General features: G+C 38.1%; 1 protein-coding gene across 1 annotated transcript; it reads right to left on the bottom strand.

Annotated features, from left to right (window-relative positions):
- Positions 1–862: 862 nt before the first annotated feature.
- LOC147618460 (sugar transport protein MST4-like) lies at positions 863–10,354 on the bottom strand. Its single transcript, XM_086774900.1, has 4 exons — positions 9,950–10,354; positions 9,118–9,437; positions 7,961–8,590; positions 863–1,453 (listed from the first exon to the last, which is right to left on the bottom strand). Exons 1-4 carry the CDS (start codon positions 10,092–10,094, stop codon positions 998–1,000), a joined length of 1,551 nt encoding a protein of 516 aa, XP_086631026.1. The 5' UTR covers positions 10,095–10,354; the 3' UTR covers positions 863–997.
- Between the last annotated feature and the right edge of the window lie 9,223 nt (positions 10,355–19,577).

Raw genomic sequence — 19,577 nt, 5'->3', positions numbered from 1 at the left:
TAGAGAGAGAGGTGAGTGCTTGCAAGGATGTGCAACAAAGTAAGATCTTCTTGTCTCCTTGCTCTTGCTTTGTATGTGTGTATGAGAGAGAGCTGAGAGGAGATGCTTGATTACTCCTAACACACGTGCCTTTCTATGCGCAATGCGAGAGAGTGTATAGAGAGAGAGGTGAGTCCTTTCAATGAGGTGTAACAAACCTCTTGTTGATAGCAAAATGGAGATTTGGAAGCTTGGAGCTAGCTCTAGCAACTACTAGTGGAGCTTGAAGATTGTGGAGATCATGGACCCGAAAGAAAGTACATAATCCCTTGACAATTGTCGTCTATTTCAATAATACTTGCATGAATGAGAGAGTTACTAAAGGATAGAAATGGCCATAATAGTGCATGTATGTGTGTATGTGTGTGTGAATGTGCATACACATACATGTATGTGTGTTTTTATGTTTTTATGTGTATGCATGCATGTGTGTGTGTGTGTGTGTGTGTGTGTGTGTGTGAGAGAGAGAGAGAGAGAGAGAGAGAGAGGAGGAGGAGGAGAATGAGGAAGGTTGAAATTTCCTTAATTAATTTGTTGAGATTTTTTTCCAAGTAATTAAAAAACTTGCAAGGTTCACTACATCTTAAAAACCATGAATATTTAGTGTACAAGGATCCTTACCCTAGAAGGTTCACTAGTTAAAAATACTGCATATTTTAAGTATAAAAATTGTATACAAAGAGTCCCACAACCCCTTGTAAGTTTCCTTTGTTTAGCTTTACTTCTATAATAAATAAATTGAAGTTAAAATTTAATAAACCTTTTTAATACATAGAGGCATTTTAGTCTTGATTTCAAAGTAAATAACACGAGAAATGTCGTAGAAAAAAGAAAATTTGATATCTTTTCTTAGATTAGAGTAGGAAATACATGGTCTAAAAACAAGAGTTTTTTTTCAAGCATTACATGATGCTATATATCTCATACAAAAAAGCATTACCATAATGTAACAAGGCATTTATAACTGGGTAAAGTGGTGGCGTGGAGGATTTGAAAATGATGATGGAAGGACAAACTGTTTCCAAAACCAATGGGTTTGCCAAAGACGTGTCATCTCGTGTAGAGGTACATGCTTGGTCTCTGGCACAAATAGGAAGGTGAATATGCCCATTACAATTGCCCACCCCGCAAAAAAAAAGAATATTCCAAACTTGAAGGCACACAACATGGACAAGAATGTTTGAGAAATTACAAATTTGAAGAGCATATTCACAAACACTGTCACACTTTGTCCTGCTGAGCGAACGTCTTGAGAAAAGATCTCACTGGGTATGAGCCATGCAAGTGGTCCTATTGATAGATCAAGTGCAACCTTGAAGATGCAAACCATAACCACCTCTGTTATACCGTCACTTTGAGGTAGTTTCTTTACATTTCCTCGAAGCTTGGTCCCAAAAATGCTTCCAATCACCACCTGACATATGGTAAAAGTTTTGAATCTAAATCCATAAATATAAGCTTAAAAATTGTTCCATCTATGGAGGAGTTTTGAATTTAAATCCATAAATACAAGTTTAAAAGGCAATATAAGCTTAAATCACTACAAGAGCTTGAGGGCATACCGACGTTAAAATACCGACGCAAATGTCGAACGTCGGTATGTCCGTCGTAATGTTGGAGGAAACAAGCATGGCGGGGTTTTTTTAAATTTTCGTGTCCCATCGCGTATACCGGCGCCTATACCGACGCACATTCCGACGTTTATACCGGCGCATATTCCGTAGTATATACCGACGTATATTCCGACGTATATTCCGTAGCATATACCGGCGCTCGTAAGTTTTTCACAGCCGAGAGCCTATTTTCTGGTTTTTTCGCAGAGGAAGCGCAAGAACAAGCCAAGAAGGTCTCTTTCTCTCCCTCTTCTCTTTCTCTCTCTCTCCTCTTTTTTCCTCTCTCCTCTTTTCTCCTTCTTTCTTCTTTTCTCCTCTTCTCCTTCTCCTAATACGTTCTTGCAATTGCTTTTACTTTTTAATTTAAGAATTAGGACGTTTAGGGTTTTGTGTTTTTTTGGCTCTCTATGCATGTTGAGAGCTCTCTAGCATAGATCTCCTAATGCATGCATAGAGATTTTAGGGTTTTGTATTAGTTATTTTTCTTGTGTTTAATTTACTAATTAGTTTGTTTAATATTTTGTTTTGCAGCTCTTTCACCTCACCAATCTTTCACCAATTCTCTCCTTCAGCTTTGCAAAAAAGAGGTAGATCCTCTTTTGATTTTTCTTGTTTATGCTATTTTCTATGAATTATTGCATCCCTGTTTTATGGTTTAGGGTTAGTTTTGAGTTCTTGTAAGCTTACACATAGGATTAATTTAATATCTATGCATAAAACCTATAATAAGCTTGCAATCTCTATGCATAGCCTTCTTGCAAGCGTTATGCATAAGCTCTATTCATAGAGCTTGTGAGCTTGTGAAATCTCTATGCATAAGCTCTATGCATAGGCTTTATGCATACAGTTTGCAAGCTTATAAAATCTCTATGCATAGGTTTCTTACAAGCTTATAAAATCTCTATGCATAGGTTTCTTGAAAGCTTGCATGGACATTGTACATAGAGCTTGCGTAGCCTTCTTGTTGAAAGCTTTTTGAATGTTTTTACTCTCTTATACATATAACATATAAGTCTTATGCTCTGTTTTTCTATGCATAAGGTATTCTCTTTATTCATAGAGTTTATATATGTTATCAAGGTAAGATCTATTATCCATGTAAAACAAGATCATGTTTATTACACCATTGGGTGATGGGATTAAGGGTTAGCATAGTGCATAAGGAATATAGCATAGAGCTTATGCATAAGTCTTGCATAGAGCGTATGCATAAGACTTATGCATAGAGCGTATGCATAAGACTTATGCATACGGCTTATGCATAAAGCTTATGCATATGGCTTATGCATAGAGCGTACGCATAAGACATGCATATGGCTTATGCATAAGGCTTATGCATAGAGCTTATGCATAAGGCTTATGCATAGAGCGTGTGCATATGGCTTATGCATAGAGCGTGTGCATAAGGCTTATGCATAGAGTGTGTGCATAAGGCTTATGTGAAAGGGATTGTTGGAATCCAATTGCAAATGCCTTGATTGTGGTTAACAAATGCTTATGCAAATGCCATGGTGAGGGCATTGTGAATTGTTGGTTTGTGTTGAAGCTTTTGGATGATGGATTGAGGCATGAGTCCATGCTTTATTGATGAGTTCTAAATTGTAAAAGGGCATGAGTCATGCTCAATACTTGTAAGCCAACAAACTTGTTCTATCATTTGATATTATCCACATCATTTTGTACCTACACTCACCATTGCTACCACTTCAAGTTTCTATAGAATCTAGCAATGTGTGAGGGTACCTTGGCATTGGTTGGAGAGGCCAAGGGGAGAATGGCTTGAACTCTTTGTGCCGTGATTGCTTGGTAAAGCGGTACAAAGGGGGATTAGGTACACCGGTGTGAAGAAATGGCCTCAACCTTCACCTTGGAGGAAAACTCGGTGAAGGGGTGAGAAGAGCTTGGCCGGGAGATCGGCAAGCTTCAACGCGCGTCCTCAACAATCCTCACCATCGACTTTGTGGATGCATTTGGGCAATGGGGCCCCTTTTCCGTCATATTGTGTGGATATTGCAAATGCTTTGATGGACAAAGAGTGCATATGATCTTTCATGACATGTGGGATACAAAGAGTATTGCATTGTGATTTGAGAAGTTGCATTTTCATTTGAGATTTGGTTCCAATTACAAAAGAGACTCTGGCGGAATTTACAAAACCCTAATTCAGTCCTAGGGTTTTTGGGATTAGGTCCGAGTGATTACACGACTCTATTCTACTCCTTGAGAGTTTTCAAATGAGCCATAGAACCCCTTAATCGGATATCACAATCTCGGTCAAAGTAGTCATGTTGACTTTCTGGTCAAAGTCAAACAGAATATACTTCCACTTTGACTGAATCAAAATGCTTTTAGGGGTAGGTTCTATCTTCCGTTAGCTTTCTATAGAGCCGTCAAAATCCTAATTTCGACATATATTTTACGTTTTAGAGCCAAATTACTACTTTCAGCTGTCCTGCACAAACCCTAAAACAGAGAGTACTTGCCCACACCTAATTCTTACTGTGTTCATTTGGGAGGATAGTAGACACCATTACCTACCCATAGAACCTTCTTTTGTCCAATTCCGACATCATTTGGGCATTCTACCAACATCTTGCATTTCTTCACTATGCCGAAGGGAAGACCACGCAAGGGTGGGGATGTTGTGCAAGAAATGATCATTGGTGATGAGGACATGGAAGGTAATATGGATGCAAGGCATCTTGAATGAGGGTTTAGGGTTTATGCATAGAGCTTATGGCTTATGCATAAGACTTGTGCATAGAGCGTGTGCATATGGCTTATGCATAAGACTTATGCATAGAGCGTGTGCATAAGACTTATGCATATGGCTTATGCATAGAGCTTATGCATATGGCTTATGCATAAGTCTTATGCATAAGGCTTATGCTTATGGCTTATGCATAAGGCTTATGTATAGAGCTTATGCATAAGTCTTGCAGCCTTATTATGCAAGCTTATACTTATACTATGCATTTAGATTATTGCATAAGGCCTTTATAAACAGCTATTTATGAATAGAGATAGCTTCTCTCTCTATCCTTGTTCAAATTCTATTTAATTTTGTATGGAGAGGAGATAAGCTGATTTGTGTTTAATGAGCTGCATATACATGTTATCCTGCTAGATGGAGCCTCTCAATCTTGAAGAGAGAATAGCGTGTCCATGCATGCGATGTAAGTACCAAATCTTTCGAAAACGAAGGATTTGCAACGAGCATGTTCATGACGCTGGCATATTTCCAATGGAGCGCTTGCAAAATTTACGGTTTCAATCGTACAACCAAGCAAGTGTGCAGCCGCATCTTGATAACATTGCGCCTGTGAATTCACGTCCCCAACAAAGGATGAGGATATCGCAGGAGGGAGTGACAGATGGAGCTCAATTAACAGCACCCGAGGGAATGGAAGAAGGTCAGGAAATGGAAGAAGGTCCAATGGAAGAAATGTTGGATGCCTTCATCGAGCAACAAGAAGCTCTCTTCGAGGAGCATGAACATAAAGATCATCAACCACGACATTCTCAACGGTCAAATTATGAACCAGAGGAAGAGGCCATGCGTAAACTTGCACGCCTTCCATTATACAATGGTGCCAACATATCTGTATTGCGTGCATCTCTTACGATGCTAAATTTGCAGTCAATTTTTGGATGGTCTAATACAAGTGTCACTGAACTATTCAAGTAAGGTCTTTTTTTGGAGATTACACCTACTGTTGAAATGATAAATTATCAACTTGTATTTGAGAAAATCTTAATAGTAACGATCAGATATTGCCATACATGCAGGCTTTTGAAAGATCAGATATTGCCCCCTGGCAACGAGATCCAAATGAAGAGGTGCAAACCAAGGAAGCTGAAAAACAAGTTGAGGAAGAAGACATAGATGATGAAGACATCCTTCATCAAGGGACTTTTAATGATGAGGATGCTGAAATGTACATAGACATAGATCTCTTTGGGGCTACTGATCTTAATGAGGATGATAGAATAGATAATGATTTTTAAAATGATGTATCTTAATGATTATGCCATTTCATTGTTTACCATTGTTAATGTTTACCATCATAATCACTACTGTAGGAGCAAGTTGATATAGTTTTACCAATGTTGTTTATCATTGTTAATGTTTATCTTATGGTTCTTTCATTAATTGTTTACCGTGTAATTTTCATTTCGTACAAGTTTGTCATATGGTTTTTTGTCCAACAGGCCATGGGTGACTCACCGCCCTACGACTACAGTCCAGATTTCTCATTTAATCCTACACCGCAGGGCATGAGTCCCCAGCAGTTATATGGTTTTCTTTCGTCCATGACTCCAGAGCAGAGAGCCATGGCTCAGAGTTATTGGGGTTCTGGAGCAGGGACATCTGCCTCACCATCTGGCTTCCCGACGCCAGTTCCCACACCCGTGGGTACGACAGCAGCTCCCACACCTCATACCACACAGCCTTCCACTCCTCTTACAGCTCGATCTACCACCTCTTCACATAGACGGCGCTCACGTAGTAGGTCTTCAGGGGGAGGTTGTTGTGGTGGTAGTGCCACAGATGCTGTGACACCACCACCACGTGAGCGTCGTCCTTCGCTCTCATCTGTTGATAGCACACCCATAGGGTCACCTTCCACTCCCTGGGGTGCACATGACCATGACAACAGCAAGATTTACACAATTAGGGATGGGGTACCAATAATGGATAGTGCAGGGAAGGCAGTGAAGACACGCATTCGACAATTGTGCACTATACAGTTTCATGACTCTGTCATGACTAAATGGGATCAGCAAGACAAGGGGAAGAAAAATTATATAAACACAAAGATAAAGCAAGAGTTCCAGCCATCTGACCCTATGAATGTCGTCTCTAATGAGTGGATACAGTATACAGCTCGCATTTTGATGGGGCATCGTAGGTCAGAGGCGAGGGACGCATTTAGAGAGGGGAAGGAGAAACCTGTTTGGCTAGATGACAGGGAGTGGCCAGCCATTGCTCAGGAGCTCACCGAGACACCAGACAGGTTTCAACAACAAAGAGAGGCGGCAAGGGCAAGACTAGTCCAAACAGTAGGGGCTTCTCATCTCGGGAGTGGTGGTTACGAAACCATGCGCCATGAATTCGTAAGTGTTTGTAGCAATTTTATTTATTTAAATGTAAAGTCAATATAGGTAATTTGGAAAAAATCTCACATTTTGGGAATCAATTACTCCATATAGTTTTGGACATATCTTAAACATACTAACTCCAAATTTGTCGGAGATCATAGATTTAGACTCTACTCTTCAAGATTTTTCTGATGATATGTCACATGAGGGGGTTTTGATAAACTTTTGGACAAGTTCACCATGCTCCCATTTTTCAAATGGGAATGGGATTTTTCCCAAATTATCTAATATGGTGTTTGTATGTATATGGGCTAAATGTTGATTTCTAAAAGTTATAATTGTTAATCGTGTGTGCAAGAGTTGGCCATGAATCGCCCACCAAGTAGGCGAGAGGAGAAGTACGCTCACAAACATGGCCTTGTGGCCTTGTTTGAGATGCTTGAAGAAGAAGGAGAGACCGTCAATTGGGAGGCATTACCATGATGTAAGATGACCTTCAAACTAATGAAATATGATCAAAACATTCTTGAGTATTAATGTTTAATTTAATTTCTTATTTGTCGATCAGAAAAATATGCAAACGAGCACGGTTGTTTTTGTGCTCTATTGTAGACAGAATGGTGCTGTCTGTTTGCTGTTGTTGATCCTACTCATTGCAGGCAGCTAGGCAACAGCCAGGCAGCACTATTCTGCCCAAAAAAAATTTCTGCTGCAGCGTCGGTATATGCCCCGGTACCGACATCCGTATATACAGTGGTATTTCTGTCGGTATTTAAGTCGGTATACACCCCGGTATATAACACGGTATATGCACCGGTATAGACGCCAGTTTATGCGTCGGTATTGCCCCCGGTGAGCGTCGGTATATGCACCGGTATTGTTACCCGACACTTATACCGACGCTGTGGTTCCGGCGCTTATACCGGCGCTTATACCGATGACGAGGCTTTTTTAGACCCTGTTAAATAGCGCCGGTACAAGCCCCGGTATTAGGCTAACATGTAGTAGTGAATTATAGTTACATCTATAGTTTCCCTTTGCACATTGCATACAACATAAGTGTTAATTCACCAACCCTACCGAAAACCTACATCATGTATTAAGTTCTCTCTCTCTCACACACACTCTCACTCACATACAAACTCTCTCTCTCTCTCTCTCTCACACACACACACACACGACTGGTGAGTGGAGTTAGACTTTACCAAGGGTGCAGCCATGAAGATGGATCCAACGAGGAGCATACGACGGCGACCGAGTTTGTCGACGATGAAGGCGGCGGTGCAGACAGTGAGGAAGCCGATAGCTCCGATGATGACGGCAGAGGACAGGGAACTCTCATCGCCAAAGCCGGCGACCTTGAATAAGAAAGGCCCATAGAATAGGACGGCATCATTGCCAGTCGTCTGTTGAAAGAAAGCCAACGCACAAGCTAATACAAGCTGCGGCCTATTGCGCCTCTCGCAGAAGAGCTCTTTGTAAGGGTTCTGCTCTAGCGTTACTTGCTTTGCAACATCAAGAAGCTCCTCAAACTCCCTCTCTATATCCAACGATCCTCTAATCTTTGTCAGCACTACCTTTGCCTTCTCGTGATGGCCCCTCTCTAATAACGATGAGGGTGTTTCTACCACTATTAGGCTGCATGCCGTTAGTAGAAGAGCTGGTATTCCTGCTAACCCTAGTGACAGTCTCCAACCCCATGGATGTATCTTGGATGTCATGTAGTTCACAATGTTCCCTGAGAGTACCCCCACTGTTGCATATACCGAGAAGAGCAAATTCAACCCTCCCCTTATGCTTGGCGGTGCAATCTCTGACAAATACAATGGCACAACCTGTAGTAACAATCACTTTGTATGTAAGCAATTTTGTAATTACCCCTCCACCTTTCCATCACCATTGATCATTCGCATAAACATCAATCCTTTTGATTACATAGATAATACTTTAGCTTAATTCATTGACCGTGTAGCAGTGATCATTAACCATGTAATCATCAACCATTGCAAACCATACATATCAACCATTTTGACTACATACATACACTTGAGCTTTACTCCTACAACCATAGCAAAAAGATACTTTCTACCTCTTTTAAAGATTTGCATATATATAGTGAATTTCGCCAGCACTTAGTACCTTACATAGACTAAAGCTATTTGATAATATAACATGCCCATCATAACAACCATCATGTCACAACACTGTAAAAAAGTTAAAGTCTCTCAGCTTGTATGATTTATCAAAACCGTTCATAAATTGAGAGATATGGGTATTGATTTTAAGTTGCTATTCGGGTTTAGGGTTTGTTCTAATTTTGAGAACCAATGGGACGCGATGTTGTAGATCACTAAATGCATACCTGATTTGCAAAGCCAAGCCCAGAGCCTAGAAGAGCTCGGCCGGTGATAAGCATTCCAAGATTTTGAGCTGAAGTGCCTAGGAGAGTCCCGAGCATGAAAAGTATTCCTGCACACAGCATGCTGGCTTTCCTTCCGAATTTCCTGCTTATTCTAGAAGCAAATAAAGTGGCCACAAGGGCTGCGAGATAGAGACTAGAGCTGAACAGCTGAAATACTTGGTTGTTATACTTGCAATAGTTGCTTTCCTTTGCATCATGCTTGTGTCTGTATACACTTGGATAAAACTTCAGTAGGAAGTCATCCATGACAGAGATCCCACCTGCCAAAATTGGGGGCCAAATTCCAAGTGATTAAATTAATCCCCTAGCTTTGATTCCTCTAATTACACTGCCCAAGTACTAATTATAAGCCCCTTCCTTTTGACTATTTTTAGCTTGCCACTTAACTGCTGAGAATCAAACAAGCTACTAATCCCCTTACTTTAATCTTTCTTATTACACTATCAACGGGTATGCTGGATTTCGGAAAAAATGCTGAGAATCATTTCAGCTATAATCCCCTCACTTTAATCTCTCTAATTAATGTCATTTATTATATTATCAACAAGTCCTACTTAATGCAACCTTGATTAAGCCGTTATACTAGCTTAATTTGATCAAAACCACATGCGGTCATGCAGGAGAACGCACAATCAGTGGTTATAACACGCCAGAAATCCTAGTATAAACCTTAGATTTTGTTTCTTATAATTATAATTAGAGAAGAAATAAATTATTTTAGCTACATGATGAGGTGATTAATTAACCTATGGTGTAATCAAGAAGAGATTACCAGCAATGACGAGGTCGTAGCCGTACATGAGCCCTCCGCTGCCGGCCATTACACAGGTGAATATAACGTAGGGAGTGATCCGGGACTCATAGTTGGCAATCTTTGAGCTTAGAGCACGAGGGATTTCTCCCTTAACATTCGCCATAGCTGAAACTCTCTAGAAAGTGAGGAAATTATGGACTCAATCCTTAATAAGCATGGACTCCTTCATCAACTTCTGCTTTTTCGGCAAATATTGCTGAGAGAAACAGATCACACATTGTGGGCAGCTGCATAGTGAGAACATAAGAATGGATTAAGGCACAGGAACTAGGGACTAAACGAGTGATTAAGCTCGAATTAACAAGCTGCCCCACCCCGTACACCACTTCTCTCCGTCGATTGGTCTCTCTAGATCAATAAGTCTCTCTCTAATCTCTCAATCAATCTCGTGAATATATTAATGTGGGGTATAGTTTGGTGGCTTTGATCAAGTCACGCGTGCCTCTCGAGTCTCTCTCGACACACAGGGCTGCGATATCGACCTTTTTTACGGTTACGTGGAGTGTCACCACACGCTCACGTTAGCCATTACCTACCACCTATGGATTAAAACCAATTAGGTCGGACAAACTTAGGGCAAACGTCCCAACGGAAGTCCTTCACTTTTCTAGGGAGACAAGTACCTCTCTTCTCCATGCCTTTGAAGTCACCAAGGGAAGTCCCCCACTTTTCTAGGCTGACAAGTACCCATGTCCTTCACACCTTTGAACCTATGTCCTCCACACCTTTGAACCTGGGTCTCTTGGAGGGATGCCCATCCCTTGTCTGGAGGTAAGGAGGGGAAGTATGTTACATACCTAGCACTAATATTTAGGATTAGTGATCTAGTCTAGCAATGATTAGGAGAGCCCCACGATTAGAGGAAGCAGGCTAATACATGCAACTAAGGCTCATGGTCAATAAACTGACCAAATAGATATTTATAATAGAAATAGCTAGTATATAAGTGAGAATTAGGTTATTTTTATTCATAGACAATATGACTTGACTAGTATTACCATTAGGAACATGATTGGATTCAATGGACCATAGATAGTCATGCCAAAACATGGTATACCTAGACTACTATGGCATTTTAGTTGACTACTCGCACTTAGCTAGAGTTAGTTATAAGGGGCCAAGGTTAAGGCTTTAGATAATAAGTGGCATAAGGATTGATGGTAAGGGGTCCTAGAGTCTTGATAACATAAAAGAGGGGATTCTCTCTCTGATCGGGTGAAAGGCCATCTTTCCTTACTCATTTTAAAAGTATTTGAACCCTTAATATTTTATAATCAAAATTTGGTTTTTTCAAAGGGTTTAAACTTATACAAACTCTTCTTTTTTAATGTATGTTTAATGTAAGAAAATGTGGTAGGTAGATCTCGTTGTCTTATAGGGATTACAACTATGCTTATCATAATGGGATCTCGGCTATGTTTGGTTGTGTCAACTGGGTGTCACGTTAAACTATGATGCTATGCCAACTGTAAGGTACTTGTTTGAACAAGTTCTAAAAGTTTATATTCTTTTTGTTTTAGAAGATTTTAGAACTTTATCTTATTTGTATTTTAATATTACTTAATTTTATGTGATTAAATGTAAGAAAATTTGGTAGGTGGATCTCCTTCTCTTATAGGGATTACAACTATGCTTATCATAATGAGATCTCGGCTACATTTGGTTGTGTCAAATTGGGTGTCACTTTAAACTATGATGCTATGCCAACTATAAGGTACTTGTTTGAACAAGTTCTAAAAGTTTATATTCTTTTTGTTTTAGAAGCTTTTAGAACTTTATCTTATTTGTATTTTAATATTACTTAATTTTATGTGATATAGGAAGATGAAGAAAAGAAAATAGGTGAGGAGGATGAGGATGAGTGGAGACCAGCCTACTTTATCATTATGTATTTTACCTTTGTCTTTGTGTATTCCATGTTACTTAACTCAAGACTTGATGTAGCTTACCTATCATGGAATTTTGGCTTTAACACAAGATGCAACTTGCGTTCTATGGCATTTTGCATTTCATACTTGATGTAGCTTGCCTTACATGATATTTTGGATTTAATACAAATAATGTTTTAGGTTTTAATATATTTCAAATGTATATTTCACTTATTTTAAGTACTTATATGTTTGAGTTTTTTTTAACATGTATTTTGATATGTTTGTGTATAAAAATTAGATCTATCATTTGTTCAATATATTAAATTAAAATAGAACAGATTGAGGATAATATACCAATATTTCCCAAAACAATTTGTTCTCAGCATCGAAGTGACAATTATAGCATCGTTTATACCGATGCTTATAGCATCGGTTATACTGATACTTATAGCATCAGTTATATCGGTGCATATAGCATAGAAAAAATAGCATTTCTTATAGAGGCACTTACAATGACGCTTACACCCCGACACTTTTCCAGTTTCCTCTATAAAATCCACGCTATAAACGATGCTATCCCCTCTTTCTATTGTGGTGCATCTAGATCATCATCATTGGTATGTTCGGATTCGATTGATTTATCCTCATCTTGGATAGGGACACATTCATCTTCATTGGTTGGTGGTTTCTTGCTCTCGGCATCTTGCACTTAATTCTCCGCATGTTCATTTTCAACTCCCACTTCTCTTCAACATCCACCTCTTAAAAAACACTCTTTGAATAACAAGAAGTAACTTGTATAATATACCAGTAGCGACTTATTATGTAGATCCGGTTGAAAGATAACCTAGTGCAAAAGAACACAACATACATAAGAAACTATATAATAAACGTTGCAATAAAATATAAATAGCTAGATTTTATTTGTTTACAATGTTGAGGTAGCACAAATGTGTCTCTCTGTTTGCAAAAACTTTGTAAATTCAATCGTAATAAATCATTTTGGATGCTTTTTTATGGTTGCTTCAGGACCTCGGTACACCACATCGTCGAACCATTTCACATACAATATAAAAATATGGAATTCCATGAATCCAACCTTTAGAATATTTTGAATTATGCCATAATAATCAAGCATTACTCCAATCTCTTAATCAAATCTTTCTAGAAGTTGCAATCTTGAGTATTTCTCTTTGTATCTTTATGTTGAGTGCCAAAGTGCCTTCCCTCAAACCACATGGAATTGTAAACCTTGTCCTACGACCAACACCAAACGAATTATATATATATAAATGAATAACCATATAACATGATTCTCTTTGGGCTAGTTAAGATTTATAAAGTTAAGATATATATATAAATGAATAACCATATAACGTGATTCTCTTTGGGCTAGTTAAGATTTATAAAGGAACACTTCCGTGAGACTCTCTTACTCCCATTCCATTTTGTGTCACCATCTCTCTATATTTTTATGCATTTTTCATTTCTTTATCAAGCCACTCAATGGTAAAATATTTCAGAAGTGATGCAAGGTTTGGTGGAAATGGTAAGCATCTTGAACGCATCCTAAATCTTCTTCTCTTGTGATTCATAACTTCACTACTGATTATACACAATTTATTCACCTTGTTCATCATTATTCTATCCATTCTCCTTTGCCTTATGGTACATGCAACACCATCTTCTCATCATTCTCATTACTTCATGATCGTGGCATTATGGGGTCCACCACTAGGGAGAGATACTTTGAAATATGGATACATGCTTCTTGCACTAACCACCCCTCTGCCATGATTCCTTCTAGCCTTTATCTTTGCCTAACAAAATCCTTCAAGTTCTTTATGAACTTCTCGAGGAATAACATCCACGAGTATGCACAACATCGCACATGAATAATTCATCTACTAAGTGCACCGCAAAATATAGTTGACCAATGAGTATAGATCTTATAAAGTTCTCCTTAATTATACACAAGCGGCATTAATAGTGGATGGATGTATCTCCTTGGAACCTATGTACCTAAGATGGAGATGAGTCAATTTATATAGCATAATTAACCCTCCAAACTAGCATAATAACAAAAGAAAACCATGTTTGAATTTTTCTTGTATATACCTCACCATCGCCCCCATTTTATATATGGTCTTGAACACTTTTTGATCTCCACACCCACCAATGCATATGGGAAGAATTAACTATATATAACAAAACATTGTAAATCAGTGTTACGTTATTATAATTAAATAATCATGAAAACTTTATAAAAAGATTGAACATACATGTAACATCTTATGCTAATCATGTGATTTTAGTCCATATAATTGTATTGAGCTCCTTTCTTCTTCTTTTTTTTGAATGCCCCTTTTAAAGAACACATGATACTTATAGGTGTATGAAAGGATTCGATTTGATTCTTCACTCTCTTATGCTCCTTCATTTTCAACATACAAGGTGCTGTTGATAAAAGCACCTTTCTATTCTCTTGAATGCTTGGCCAGGTGGCTGGTAGATGATCATCAATCAATCTCAATTCCTCTCGAATAGAAAGAGAATCTTTGTTGGCCAATTAAGTGGTCCAAAATGTTTATTTAGTGATAGACAACATCTTGAGGATTGGTTTAATTTCAACTCATTAGTAATCATGTTGTGCCATATTTATAAACTCTAGATAAGCTTTCATCATATATCTTTTAAGTAGTTAGATTAAAGAAAGCTTTGAATATCTCCGATGAGTGCCTAGGTTAATATAACAAATATAAATATAATTAAAATCTTTTAAGTAGTTAGAATAAAGAAAGCTTTGAATCTCTCCGATGAGTGCCTATGTTAATATAACAAATATAAATATAATTAAAATCTCAGAAAGGAGCAAAGGGAATTAGATAGTTGTTGGAATGATTTTTAATACTAGATTGGGGAGTTGACTCAAAATAAATAAGAGCCTCTACACTCCCTATTTTCGCGTTGTTCCGATAAAGGTTGTTATGATGGTCATGCTACATTATCAAATAGCTATGATGATCGGCATTCGGTTCCCTTTTCTCCTATGGCTAAGAGTTAAGCTGCTCAAAGTTAAAAATATTACTATTTATGTCCAAAGATCAATTGTCAACTAGTTGAGAAAATCAATATTCACTATGTACAACCCATAAATTTGATAATGGAAAATATATGGTAAAAAACTCACTATATGTACAACCCATTAGGGCCTAAAATTGATGGGTGTTTTGCTTGTCAAGGGCATTTTTACAAGTCAAAAAAGGTTTAAGTTTTATTTCATGTCAAAAAACATGCAATAACTTAAAAATTTATTGTCATTGTGAAATGTTTTATTTAAAAATGAAATAACTCAAAAGTTACTTGCTTTTCATTTTTTAACCTTATATATATATATATATGTATATATATATATATATATATATATATAAGCCTTATAAATAATATTATATCATAATAATATATCCCTAAAGCATCATTTTAATGTGATTTGAATTTTGTATTATCAATAAATTTTTAATTCTTAACTAGTCGATTATAGAAATGAAAATTGGATGCCCTTGAGTCTCACTGTCTCATAATTTATTCTCTTAAATTCAAAGCATGTAAGATTAATTGTTGGCACAGTGCTAGTAGCTACAACCTACCACCTCACCTACCCAAGTCTCTCCTTGCTTTAGTCATTGCATGTGTTGAGTGGTGCTAGTCTTATCTACCCTCATCGACTCCCTTGCTTTAGCCTTTTCATGCGTTGAGGTCCATCCACCTACGTGCTATTGACCAAATCCCTCATCTTGTCATGCTTCTATGTAACCCTCTAACGGTATGGGTGGGTGGGAGCAACACATCTTCTCTGGTTCGACCCCTCCACCGATTCTCACACGGTTGGTCCCTTGCTTTAGCCTTTGAATGTGTTGAGCTTCATCTACCGCCTCTATGTTGGTGGCCAAAAAGTCCCTCATCTCCTTAGGCTTCTCTCTAACCCTCCAACGGTGTGGGTAGGAGGGAGTAGTACACCTACTTTCTCTAAGGAACTCATGATGCATCTTGTCTCCTAGTGGACGGCATGAAGGACCTGCAGTGGCAGCCTTCTCATCCATTTGGCAAAACACTAGTGGCCACCAGGTAATATCCTTTTCTTTTCTTTTTATATTCATCCTACTTGTGGTCTACAAGAAATATCCACGGTTTAAGTCCATATTGTTTTCATCCTTTTATTAGTACAAAACAAGGTTAAGAAAGGGTTTGTAAGAGGTGCTCGGTGGAGGGGAGGGGTGTGAGGGAGGAAGGCGGGTGGGTTATGACTTGCTTGGTTTGGGCCCCTATGAACACTTTTGGGGGAGTGATTCATTCTTGAATCTTCCAAGATTTTCTTTGAAATCCAACTTTCCTCGCCCTCTAGAATATGCAATGCTGGATCTTCTTTGGCTCCACCTTTGTCCTCTACAACACGCCACTATTTGGTATTGTGAGATCCATGCTCTGAACATTCTCTGAGGAGCCCCGCTGAGGAGCCCCGGATCATTACTAATATCTCATGTTTGGTGCACTCTCCCATCCACTCTAATCCTCCTTGGGTGTAGTCCATGCTTATGGAATTGTGCTCTCTCTTTCTGCAGACTACAATCATCTAGTTAGTTTGATTGAACTTGATGGCTAGTTAGGTATTATATTGGGTTAACTTGAATTTTTATATTTTTCTTTGCCCCATGGTGATACATTTGACTAACTTGATGATGATTGAGTGTGGACAAAAAATGAATCTTAGAAAACTCAAAATAAATGCATTCTTGCAATATTGTAGGCGATTCACCTTGGTGACTTTCTTACTATTGTTACACAACTATCCCTACTTAACATAATTAAAGCCTTAGCTTAAAGTATTTTTCTTGGGAGGATGGGGTGCATTGTAAAAGTATTGATCTTGAGTCTTTCGTCATGCTAATGCATTTGGCAACCAATGATATATATATATATATATATATATATATATATATATATATATTCACCTTCGTCTTTAGATATGGAGGGTCGGTCTATGGTAATGTCAAATAGGGGGAGACATAAAATAGCCTCATTCATGCCCAAAGTGGTAAATGTCAATGCAAGACATGAGAGTGAGATCTCTCCAAATGATGCCATGGTTGCTTCTGAGTCTTCATCAAGCAAGTCCAAAAGGACGTGGAGAAATCAATGGAACCTTCTTCATCCTTCGGCATACTTGTGCAAGTCCCCATGTTATGAGGATAGGATCAAATGTACATGGTGTCAAGATATAGGCAAATTCAATACGTTTTCGGAGGGAGGATTCCAATGCATTTAGCTTTTAGCATTGAATGAGCATGCAAAATCAACTCTTCATAAAATGGCAGCAAGTGCTCATCGTGTGAAGATAAAGATTGTTGGAAAAGGACCAATAGATAAGGGTATTGAAACTATAGTGCATTCGAATATCTTAGAGAACTAACTACGAGAGATGCCCACATGGATACAAAGGGTAGAAGACATCTAGAAAAAGACATGGGAGCTATTAATGGAACAATTTCATATCAATGAGAAGGTGATGGAAGAAAGGAATGAGGTTAAATCATGGCTATCTAATAACTGCAAAAAGAAGAATGGCTAGGTCCTATCCCTACAAGGGATAAGGATAATAGGAAAAGAAGGGATTCCATTCATTGATTAAGGTGTAATTGAACCATTGTTGTGTAGAACGTAAAGGATGATATTTAGGAAATTCATAGCACAACATGGCTAGGTCCCACCTAGAACATCGTCTTAAGAAACAAAGGAAATGATATCCTAATAGAGTAGGAAATTAGAGGAGTGGAAATAGTCCTAATGACATGAAACTCAAACAAATCAACTCATAGCTTTAAAAAAAGACCTATGCAGTTAGAAATTAAGGCTTGCAGAGTCTCCCCCTGAGGATGTTGCAAAAATTAACCTCCAAGAAAAATGAAAGCCTAAGGTGTTGAAGGAAGGATGAATTAAGGCTTACAAAGTCACCTCACAACAAGGAACAAAGCTAAAAGAAATGGTGAACCAACAAGAAGAAAATCTGAAAGAAACCAAGGAAAAGTATGAGAAGAGGCTGCAAGAGACCAACCAAGCTAATAAATGAATGTCATGTTACAACAAACAAAGAAAGACTTTGAAGAAGAAAGCAAGAAGTAGTATGAAGAGAGCATAGGACAAATAGAACCTAACTGAGATTCAAAGGACCCCAAAGGTTCAAAGAAAACACATAGAGCATTTAGAAGGAGAACGTGAAGACCTTAATATACGACACTTGCACATGTAGTTCATTGTCTCCATGCAGAGGTATAGAAAGGGAAAGAGAAATTGGAGTTAGCCTATTGGTAGTATTTTTCAACAAATAGTCGCTCATTTAACAGATTCTATGAGTCCCTAGGAGATAAAGTTAAAAGTGCAAACAAAAGAAGAGCTTCTTAAAAATACTTTTCTCCACTTTGAAGAAATGGCAAGGCAAGCTCCGGACTCCAACAACAATTATGTCACTCTACTCTAAGCATGAGAAACTCATGAAGTAGAAATCATAACTTAAAAGGATGCCTCAAGTGTAGTAGCATTGGAACAACAATTGACTCAACATTAGAAGCCACAAGAAACACATCATCCCAATGATATTACGATGAAGCAGCTCGTGAGTGCACATCTCACTTCATTGTCGGGGGTGACTATGAGGGTCCCTCCACACACTTTTAACTTGTTTTTCTCAACACATCGCAGCTCACTTTGTTGTCTCAGAACACCATATTAAAGAATTTGGAAAAATCCCAATTTCCAATTTGCAAGATTGTAAATTAGGAAACCCCCTCATGTGACATATCATCAGAAAGAGTTTAGAGAGTAGGATCTAAATGCACATTCTCCAACTTCTTTCAAGTTTTTATGCTTAAGACACAAAAAAGTATATTGAAAAGAAAAATTCCCAAAGTCGGGGGATATTTCCAAATTCTCCAATATGATAATTCGGTGACTATGAGGGCCCCTCCACACACTTTTAACTTGTTTTTCTCAACACAAACACTCTCGTTATTGCAGTATGACATAGATATTAGTGAAGATCCAACACAGGGGTATATAGGCCTCATTTGCATCCCTGTGTTATAGATATTAGTAAAGATTTTTAACATAGGGACGCAGACCCCACAATCATCATAGCCATTTTCCATAGTGACATAGGTCTTATTGATTATACAAATTTGTATAGGGATGCAAACCCCACAATCATCATGGCAATTTTCCATAATGACATAGGTCTTATTGACTATACAGCTATGTACACTTATGCTCTTTATCCCATAGTACTTAGTTTTAGATCATGGTGTCGACGAGTACTCATGTCATGAACTCCATCAATCTAGATGTGAGGGAAGAAATGATCAAATTGTTCATGCCACCTAACTTTCCCTCCACACCAACCCATTTTGAAACCCTCTCTTATAGATTTACATGGTTCCAAACTCAGGGGTAGCTTGACGTTTAAGATACACATAAGTAATCATGTTTACATAAAATTTCTCTTTTATCATGCATAAGATGGTATACTTAAGCGCTTAAAAAAACACGTTTGCGAATAAAATAGGTAATATTTTCTAAAAAAAGAAACATTTCCAGGCATCTTTCAAAGATTCCTTGTAAAAAATACATTTTTTAAGGGTTTTTTTGAAAACATTGTACTCGTGTTT

Source organism: Cibotium barometz, chromosome 35, assembly GCF_041138505.1.
Source record: "Cibotium barometz isolate CiBa-2024 chromosome 35, ASM4113850v1, whole genome shotgun sequence".
NCBI lineage: Eukaryota > Viridiplantae > Streptophyta > Polypodiopsida > Cyatheales > Cibotiaceae > Cibotium > Cibotium barometz.
Note: the sequence above shows the minus strand (reverse complement) of the source record. Positions and strands in the feature narration are given on the sequence as shown.